Source organism: Mytilus californianus, unplaced genomic scaffold (genome assembly GCF_021869535.1).
Source record: "Mytilus californianus isolate M0D057914Y unplaced genomic scaffold, xbMytCali1.0.p SCAF_5, whole genome shotgun sequence".
NCBI lineage: Eukaryota > Metazoa > Mollusca > Bivalvia > Mytilida > Mytilidae > Mytilus > Mytilus californianus.
This window is the reverse complement of record NW_026262701.1, coordinates 43519297-43530269: the sequence shown is the minus strand read 5'-3', so window position 1 is coordinate 43530269 and position 10973 is coordinate 43519297. Positions and strand designations below refer to the sequence as shown.

Genomic DNA, 10973 nt, shown 5'->3' with positions numbered 1-10973 from the left:
TTGTTAAATATCTAAAGAAACACAATAATGCAAGTAACAGATTATTCTTGCACCCAAAGAATTCATACAGTGAACAAGATGATATGTGGTTCAGGAACGAACCCATTGGACAAAACACCATAAAAGTGTTTATGAAGAATTTGTCAAAGTCAGCAAAACTATCGAGAGAATACACCAACCACTGTATCCGGTCAACATGCATTACCTTGCTGGACTATAGTGGCTTCCAATCCCGTCACATCAAGACTATCAGTGGTCACAGAAATGAGGCATCTTTATCAAGCTATTGTTATGATACTTCAGGTAAATGCTACACAAATATTTAATATTCATTGTGCAATTGCTCAAATTTGAATACAGTTAAAAGATATATCTATATATCTGACGCAGTACATCATGTGTACATATAATAACAAAAATATACATTGAATTACGACAATATTGTAAGAATATTTCTACTTTCAATATCATAATTGAGTTTATCCAAAATTTTAATGTAAAATCTCAAAACGGTATTGGGTTAAATGTGTGAAATGACTGAGTACAATATTTATATATTCTTTATTCTAATGACTATTGTAAATTTCTTTATTTTATTGTGCATGTTTATAAATTAATTTTACTGTCTGTCAATCATTTTCTGAACTCATATAAATGCTTTCATTGTTTTTTTATAAATACATTTCAGATAAACAGAAAAAGAGTATGTCTGATGCATTAAGTAAATGTACCTATGGAACATTACAACAGACAGAAAGTAGGAGTGTAACTAGTAAGTATAATCATGTAAACTATCAAAATAATCAAAGAAATGCAAAGAAAAAGTAACCGAGGAGAAATGCATGTATTTATTTGTTTTGTTGGTACCATGAAATATAGCACACTACATTGTAGCATTGACTCCCATCAAATATCATAGCACAATAAATTCACATCGATAATTGTATTCTAATATTTGCCACTAAACTTGGGTTGTACTGTTTCAAGATAAGACAAATGTTCATATGGCTCCTTTTGTACATATAGTCTGTATATAATATATAAATAGTTCTCCTTGCATGTAAGATAGTGCAAAAGCAAACTGAATTCTTTATATTACAGTTAGTTTGTCCCAGGAAAAGACTGTTTCTACCTTCACATCGGATGAGAATGAACAGCTAATACCACTATATCCCATCATAAGTGACTGTCAGTTATCATAAGAGCCTGCAGGTCACATAGTCTTTTTTATGTACCATATCCAATCATAGGTGCATGTATTTCACACCACTTCTTTGTGAACCGTATCATATCATAGTGCTTGCAGATTTATTAAAGGTGCCTGTAGGTCACACCGCTTTTATAGGCACCTATGAAAGGATATGTAAATATCAGGATGACTTACAGCCCCCTATATTATGATATTATGGATGAATACCATGGTGACCTAGCTACAGGAACATATGATAGGATATGTAAAATAAAAGGGTGACATACAGGCACCTGTGATTAGTTTTTGTAAATAACCGGGTGACAAACAGGCACATATAATGTGATATGGAAAATAACGAGGGGACCTACATGTACATGCATTTATAATATGACATGTTAGACAACAGGGTGACGTATACATATATATATATAGGCACCGTTGAAATTACTGGCAAAGATCAAAAGCAGTGTGACATGCAGTCACCTATGATATAATATGGTGCAGATCAGTAACAGGGTGACTTACAGGCACTTTTGATAATTAAAGAGGAAATGGTAAAGATGAACAGAATTATAATCTCCATGATTTGGAAGAAACTTATTATGCTTTTGATAGGAAATGTTACAGATCAACAACAAGGTGACCTAAATGCGCTTTTGAAAGTATATGATACAGATCAATAGCAATGTGACCTCTTGCACCTTTGATATAATATGGTACAGATTAATAGCATTGTGATCTATAGGCACATTTGAAATGATATGGTACAAATCAATATCAGGGTGACCTGCAGGCACCTCAGATAATCATGGTACAAATCAATACCAGGGTGACCTACAGGCACCTCAGATAGTTATGTTACATAGCAATAGCAGGGTGAACTACAGGCACCTCAGATAATTATGGTACAAATCAATATCAGGGTGACCTACAGGCACCGCAGATAACTATGGTACATAGCAATAGCAGGTTGAACTACAGGCACCTCAGATAACTCTGGTACATAGCAATAGCAGGGTGAACTACAGGCACCTCCGATAACTATGGTACATAGCAATAGCAGGGTGACCTACAGGCACCTCCGATAACTATGGTACATAGCAATAGCAGGGTGAACTACAGGCACCTCCGATAACTATGGAACATAGCAATAGCAGGGTGAACTACAGGCACTTCAGATAACTATGGTACATTGCAATAGCAGGGTGAACTACAGGCACCTTAGATAACTATGGTACATAGCAATAGCAGGGTGACCTACAGGCACCTCAGATAATTATGGTACATAGCATTATTATACTTCCTGTAAGAATGTCCTTCTATAGTTAAATTACTCTATTTTTGCATAGTTTTTAAAAGAAATATATAGCGTTAACTGCACTATGCGAAAATAGTATGTCTTGCTGTTGCAATAGACTATTGATTTTAACGTCAATCATTGTTTGATTTCACGCGAAAAGGCGGAGCTTTGTTGCATTGACAGACAAGTGGGCTGGACTTATTAGCCTGATCATATGTGCGCTTGAAATAACGATGTTATAAACCACTAATTAAAGTCGCTTAATGACTATACTGTCGTCTGCAAAAAAACAAAACAAGCAAGATGTCGCGGTTTGGTCAAGACGACCCTACAACATTTAGAAAAGAGAACTTTAAGTCCAAGAAAACTGGTCAACAAACAAATTTTGCTGTTAAAGTTTTGTCAGATTTCATTGTTGAAAGAGGTATGGAAATTGACATTTTGGAAGCCACAAAAGATGAAATTGCAAATCTATTGCAAGATTTTTATGCCAACATCCGAAATAAAAGTCAAGAATATTACAAGAAAAACACTCTTCTAGCCATACGACAGAGCATAAATAGATATCTGAAGGAGAACGACAGGTTTTTTGACATAATAACCGACCATGAATTTACCCGAGCGAACGACACTTTTACTTCCCTACTCAGGAAAACGAGAGAAGAGGGGAAATGAACTGTCACCCACCATGAGGCTATCTCACTGGAGGATTTGAAAATGCTTTATGAACACCCACTAGTTTTTAACACGTCAACTCCTCAGGGCTTCCTAAATAAAACTATATTCGAGACAAAGGCTTATATTTCTGCAGAAGGGGTCAAGAAAATCTCTCACAGTTGAAGGTTGATGAATTTAAAGTTGACTCGGATCAAAAAGGGCAGATGTATGTCCGTAAACTTACAACAGAACTAACAAAAAACCACCAAGGTACTACAAATGAGACGGAGGGTACAGGGGAATGATGTATGCTACTGGCACAGATAGATGTCCTGTTAAGTCTTTTGTTAAATATCTAAAGAAACACAATAATGCAAGTAACAGATTATTCTTGCACCCAAAGAATTCATACAGTGAACAAGATGATATGTGGTTCAGGAACGAACCCATTGGACAAAACACCATAAAAGTGTTTATGAAGAATTTGTCAAAGTCAGCAAAACTATCGAGAGAATACACCAACCACTGTATCCGGTCAACATGCATTACCTTGCTGGACTATAGTGGCTTCCAATCCCGTCACATCAAGACTATCAGTGGTCATAGAAATGAGGCATCTTTTTCAAGCTATTGTTATGATACTTCAGGTAAATGCTACACAAATATTTAATATTCATTGTGCAATTGCTCAAATTTGAATACAGTTAAAAGATATATCTATATATCTTACGCAGTACATCATGTGTACATATAATAACAAAAATATACATTGAATTACGACAATATTGTAAGAATATTTCTACTTTCAATATCATAATTGAGTTTATCCAAAATTTTAATGTAAAATCTCAAAACGGTATTGGGTTAAATGTGTGAAATGACTGAGTACAATATTTATATATTCTTTATTCTAATGACTATTGTACATTTCTTTATTTTATTGTGCATGTTTATAAATTAATTTTACTGTCTGTCAATCATTTTCTGAACTCATATAAATGCTTTCATTGTTTTTTTATAAATACATTTCAGATAAACAGAAAAAGAGTATGTCTGATGCATTAAGTAAATGTACCTATGGAACATTACAACAGACAGAAAGTAGGAGTGTAACTAGTAAGTATAATCATGTAAACTATCAAAATAATCAAAGAAATGCAAAGAAAAAGTAACCGAGGAGAAATGCATGTATTTATTTGTTTTGTTGGTACCATGAAATATAGCACACTACATTGTAGCATTGACTCCCATCAAATATTATAGCACAATAAATTCACATCGATAATTGTATTCTAATATTTGCCACTAAACTTGGGTTGTACTGTTTCAAGATAAGACAAATGTTCATATGGCTCCTTTTGTACATATAGTCTGTATATAATATATAAATAGTTCTCCTTGCATGTAAGATAGTGCAAAAGCAAACTGAATTCTTTATATTACAGTTAGTTTGTCCCAGGAAAAGACTGTTTCTACCTTCACATCGGATGAGAATGAACAGCTAATACCACTATATCCCATCATAAGTGACTGTCAGTTATCATAAGAGCCTGTAGGTCACACAGTCTTTTTTATGTACCATATCCAATCATAGGTGCATGTATTTCACACCACTTCTTTGTGAACCGTATCATATCATAGTGCTTGCAGATTTATTAAAGGTGCCTGTAGGTCACACCGCTTTTATAGGCACCTATGAAAGGATATGTAAATATCAGGATGACTTACAGCCCCCTATATTATGATATTATGGATGAATACCATGGTGACCTAGCTACAGGAACATATGATAGGATATGTAAAATAAAAGGGTGACATACAGGCACCTGTGATTAGTTTTTGTAAATAACCGGGTGACAAACAGGCACATATAATGTGATATGGAAAATAACGAGGGGACCTACATGTACATGCATTTATAATATGACATGTTAGACAACAGGGTGACGTATACATATATATATATAGGCACCGTTGAAATTACTGGCAAAGATCAAAAGCAGTGTGACATGCAGTCACCTATGATATAATATGGTGCAGATCAGTAACAGGGTGACTTACAGGCACTTTTGATAATTAAAGAGGAAATGGTAAAGATGAACAGAATTATAATCTCCATGATTTGGAAGAAACTTATTATACTTTTGATAGGAAATGTTACAGATCAACAACAAGGTGACCTAAATGCGCTTTTGAAAGTATATGATACAGATCAATAGCAATGTGACCTCTTGCACCTTTGATATAATATGGTACAGATTAATAGCATTGTGATCTATAGGCACATTTGAAATGATATGGTACAAATCAATATCAGGGTGACCTGCAGGCACCTCAGATAATCATGGTACAAATCAATACCAGGGTGACCTACAGGCACCTCAGATAGTTATGTTACATAGCAATAGCAGGGTGAACTACAGGCACCTCAGATAATTATGGTACAAATCAATATCAGGGTGACCTACAGGCACCGCAGATAACTATGGTACATAGCAATAGCAGGTTGAACTACAGGCACCTCAGATAACTCTGGTACATAGCAATAGCAGGGTGAACTACAGGCACCTCCGATAACTATGGTACATAGCAATAGCAGGGTGACCTACAGGCACCTCCGATAACTATGGTACATAGCAATAGCAGGGTGAACTACAGGCACCTCCGATAACTATGGTGCATAGCAATAGCAGGGTGAACTACAGGCACTTCAGATAACTATGGTACATTGCAATAGCAGGGTGAACTACAGGCACCTTAGATAACTATGGTACATAGCAATAGCAGGGTGACCTACAGGCACCTCAGATAACTATGGTACATAGCATTATTATACTTCCTGTAAGAATGTCCTTCTATAGTTAAATTACTCTATTTTTGCATAGTTTTTAAAAGAAATATATAGCGTTAACTGCACTATTCGAAAATAGTATGTCTTGCTGTTGCAATAGACTATTGATTTTAACGTCAATCATTGTTTGATTTCACGCGAAAAGGCGGAGCTTTGTTGCATTGGCAGACAAGTGGGCTGGACTTATTAGCCTGATCATATGTGCGCTTGAAATAACGATGTTATAAACCACTAATTAAAGTCGCTTAATGACTATACTGTCGTCTGCAAAAAAACAAAACAAGCAAGATGTCGCGGTTTGGTCAAGACGACCCTACAACATTTAGAAAAGAGAACTTTAAGTCCAAGAAAACTGGTCAACAAACAAATTTTGCTGTTAAAGTTTTGTCAGATTTCATTGTTGAAAGAGGTATGGAAATTGACATTTTGGAAGCCACAAAAGATGAAATTGCAAATCTATTGCAAGATTTTTATGCCAACATCCGAAATAAAAGTCAAGAATATTACAAGAAAAACACTCTTCTAGCCATACGACAGAGCATAAATAGATATCTGAAGGAGAACGACAGGTTTTTTGACATAATAACCGACCATGAATTTACCCGAGCGAACGACACTTTTACTTCCCTACTCAGGAAAACGAGAGAAGAGGGGAAATGAACTGTCACCCACCATGAGGCTATCTCACTGGAGGATTTGAAAATGCTTTATGAACACCCACTAGTTTTTAACACGTCAACTCCTCAGGGCTTCCTAAATAAAACTATTTTCGAGACAAAGGCTTATATTTCTGCAGAAGGGGTCAAGAAAATCTCTCACAGTTGAAGGTTGATGAATTTAAAGTTGACTCGGATCAAAAAGGGCAGATGTATGTCCGTAAACTTACAACAGAACTAACAAAAAACCACCAAGGTACTACAAATGAGACGGAGGGTACAGGGGGAATGATGTATGCTACTGGCACAGATAGATGTCCTGTTAAGTCTTTTGTTAAATATCTAAAGAAACACAATAATGCAAGTAACAGATTATTCTTGCACCCAAAGAATTCATACAGTGAACAAGATGATATGTGGTTCAGGAACGAACCCATTGGACAAAACACCATAAAAGTGTTTATGAAGAATTTGTCAAAGTCAGCAAAACTATCGAGAGAATACACCAACCACTGTATCCGGTCAACATGCATTACCTTGCTGGACTATAGTGGCTTCCAATTAATCCCGTCACATCAAGACTATCAGTGGTCACAGAAATGAGGCATCTTTATCAAGCTATTGTTATGATACTTCAAGTAAATGCTACACAAATATTTGATATTCATTGTGCAATTGCTCAAATTTGAATACAGTTAAAAGATATATCTATATATCTTACGCAGTACATCATGTGTACATATAATAACAAAAATATACATTGAATTACGACAATATTGTAAGAATATTTCTACTTTCAATATCATAATTGAGTTTATCCAAAATTTTAATGTAAAATCTCAAAACGGTATTGGGTTAAATGTGTGAAATGACTGAGTACAATATTTATATATTCTTTATTCTAATGACTATTGTACATTTCTTTATTTTATTGTGCATGTTTATAAATTAATTTTACTGTCTGTCAATCATTTTCTGAACTCATATAAATGCTTTCATTGTTTTTTTATAAATACATTTCAGATAAACAGAAAAAGAGTATGTCTGATGCATTAAGTAAATGTACCTATGGAACATTACAACAGACAGAAAGTAGGAGTGTAACTAGTAAGTATAATCATGTAAACTATCAAAATAATCAAAGAAATGCAAAGAAAAAGTAACCGAGGAGAAATGCATGTATTTATTTGTTTTGTTGGTACCATGAAATATAGCACACTACATTGTAGCATTGACTCCCATCAAATATTATAGCACAATAAATTCACATCGATAATTGTATTCTAATATTTGCCACTAAACTTGGGTTGTACTGTTTCAAGATAAGACAAATGTTCATATGGCTCCTTTTGTACATATAGTCTGTATATAATATATAAATAGTTCTCCTTGCATGTAAGATAGTGCAAAAGCAAACTGAATTCTTTATATTACAGTTAGTTTGTCCCAGGAAAAGACTGTTTCTACCTTCACATCGGATGAGAATGAACAGCTAATACCACTACCAGTAATAGAGACTGTTTCTGCTGTTAGAAATAGTAAGAGACAAGGTATTTTCTCCTTTTTATTTTTGTATTCAGGTACTATTGAAATAGTATTAACTATTCAACATATATTTTGTGTCAACAACATGAAATAAATGACAAAATGTTTGTCACATAGTCTTCAACAATGAGATCTTCCTTAAAGCCACTCTCCTACATGTCCCGTTACATATAATGGAGTTCATGAACAAAATGGCATTCAGGTGACTTAATTACATATTTAACACATGTAAATACATTTATGTCTCAACATTCTTCAATACATTTAAAAATGAAAGTACGCTTTTACTTGTTTTTGATAGTACAAATGATGTACCGCTATATGTGTAAATATGGCAAAGAACTATTTGTGCAACTTTTTTTTATGTTCAACTAGAATAATTTGTTATCTAATAGTATTGGTACTTTGTTCACACTCAAAAGCTGATTTTGTTTAAATTATTTCAGTTGAAACTGCACCATATGATCCAGATATCATTGACTTTCTGGGACTACCTGATGATGTTTTGGTGGACTATTGCCAATCAGTGGAGAATTCTGACCACCAAATAAGTGCCCCAAAGCAAATGAAGATGATGCCATTGATGAATATTTCAAATTGTACTGTTAATATCAAATATTACAATAATTGAATTTGAACAATAATGGAAAATACATTGTAGTAGATATTATTTGAATTATGCGGACATTTAAGAGACTTTAAAATACCGTAGTTTCTGTTCAAACTTTATTTTATATTTGTTTACATATGTTTACTGCTATTGAAACCAAAATAGTCATTTGTTACAGATAAATTGTAATAAATGAAATTTACTGTTAATATTACTTGTTTTTTTTTAAGTTATAGAGTACTGTGGAGAAGGTTAATAAATGAAATGGAAGAGGTTTGAAGTACACCTTCTTGAGACAAATCCAAAATAATACAGGGTAAACAAATCTAGGACATAATGCTTTAATTGTACTTCTTCATCTTGAATTGAACATGAGTTTAAGCTTTCAACAATGAGCAAACCGCTGGAACCTTATAGCAAGTTTAACACAACTTCTAGCACCAGGCCAACCAGTATTCTATTGTATTTCAATAATGATTTATATTCAGATACAGAGTTAAGATCAATCATTTCACCTCAAAACATACTATTGAATCAATTCCTTTGTTAATCTTTCTAGCAGCTATGAAGACAAAGTCAAAGTCTCGTTAAGACAGCAAATATATGTTGATAAGGTTACATAAAAGGCATTTTTTTACATTGAAATACACTATTGTCACTATTCAAAATAGTAAACAGTCAGTATAATAATGATATTAATGTTGTGTTTAACATTGACTATGGAAAATAGTAGCCAGGGTTTGAGACAATAGTGCACTCCCCTTCGGGTCGTGCACTATTGTCTCTCACCCTGGCTATTATTTTCACATAGTCAATGTTAAGCACAACATTATTATATAAATAGCAGGGTGAACTACAGGCACCTCACATAATTATGATACATAGCAATAGCAGGGTGAAATACAGGCACCTCAGATAACTATGGTACATAGCAATAGCAGGGTGAACTACAGGCACCTCAGATAATTATGGTACATAGCAATAGCAGGGTGAACTACAGGCACCTCAGATAACTATGGTACATAGAAACAGCAGGGTGAACTACAGGAACCTCCGATAACTATGGTACATAGCAATAGCAGGGTGAACTAAAGGCACCTCACATAATTATGATACATAGCAATAGCAGGGTGAAATACAGGCACCTCAGATAACTATGGTACATAGCAATAGCAGGTTGAACTACAGGCACCTCAGATAATTATGGTACATAACAATAGCAGGGTGAACTACAGGCACCTCAGATAACTATGGTACATAGAAATAGCAGGGTGAACTACAGGAACCTCCGATAACTATGGTACATAGCAATAGCAGGGTGAACTACAGGCACCTCACATAATTATGATACATAGCAATATCAGGGTGAAATACAGGCACCTCAGATAACTATGGTACATAGCAATAACAGAGTGACACACAGGCACCGCAGATTATAATGGTACATATCAATAGCAGGGTGACCTACAGGCACTGCAGATGATTATGGTACAGATCAATAGCATGGTGACATACAGGCACCGCAGATAATTATGGTACCGATCAATAGCAGGGTGACATAAAGGCACCGCAGATAATTATGGTACCGATCAATAGCAGGGTGACATAAAGGCACCGCAGATGATTATATAACAGATCAATAGGAGGGTGACATACATTTATTAAGATGCCGGTTGCTGCTATCTTGTTGCTTTATCTATGTGCCTGGAAGTAACCCTGATGGTACATGTTAACCCGACATGTTTACCAGTATTCAGCTTAGAACAGAACAGTTGTTTGGATCGGGCTATACAAGATATAATGTAAGTCAAAACATATAGATGTAAAATTATAGAAAATTAGATTGGCAGAAAAACAAAATATAATTATAATTATTAATTAAGAAAATAAAAGATCTGACACCCACCCGTACTTATCATGCCACGATTAGTTCAATCAAAGCCTTCGTGGACCTCCTACGACACCCATTAGTAGTTAAGATATTCAACAAATTAATATATGACTTGCATGTACATTGTACGTGTTGCTTATACCCCTGCAATGTACCAAAAAGTAAAATAGCAAAAATACGGAAGTCCGAGGAAAATTCTAAACGGAAGGCCCTAGGCAAATGGCAAAATTAAAAGCTCGAACACATCAAATGAACGAAAAACAACTATCAT

At 34.7% G+C, this 10973-nt stretch overlaps 1 protein-coding gene across 1 annotated transcript; it reads left to right on the top strand.

Moving 5' to 3' along the window:
• Positions 1-265: 265 nt before the first annotated feature.
• Positions 266-9132, top strand: LOC127701012 (uncharacterized). The gene is made up of 4 exons (XM_052204771.1): positions 266-303; positions 689-772; positions 8093-8206; positions 8648-9132. The coding sequence occupies exons 2-4, from the start codon at positions 706-708 to the stop codon at positions 8830-8832; spliced, it is 366 nt and encodes a 121-aa protein (XP_052060731.1). The 5' UTR covers positions 266-303; positions 689-705; the 3' UTR covers positions 8833-9132.
• Positions 9133-10973: the final 1841 nt, after the last annotated feature.

Excerpts from the sequence above, each read along its gene's own strand:
- LOC127701012 (XM_052204771.1), top strand. The coding sequence starts at position 706 with ATGTCTGATGCATTAAGTAAATGTACCTATGGAACATTACAACAGACA. Across the intron at positions 773-8,092 it reads AGAAAGTAGGAGTGTAACTA|TTAGTTTGTCCCAGGAAAAG; the intron begins GTAAGTATAATC and ends TTTATATTACAG. Across the intron at positions 8,207-8,647 it reads TAGAAATAGTAAGAGACAAG|TTGAAACTGCACCATATGAT; the intron begins GTATTTTCTCCT and ends AAATTATTTCAG.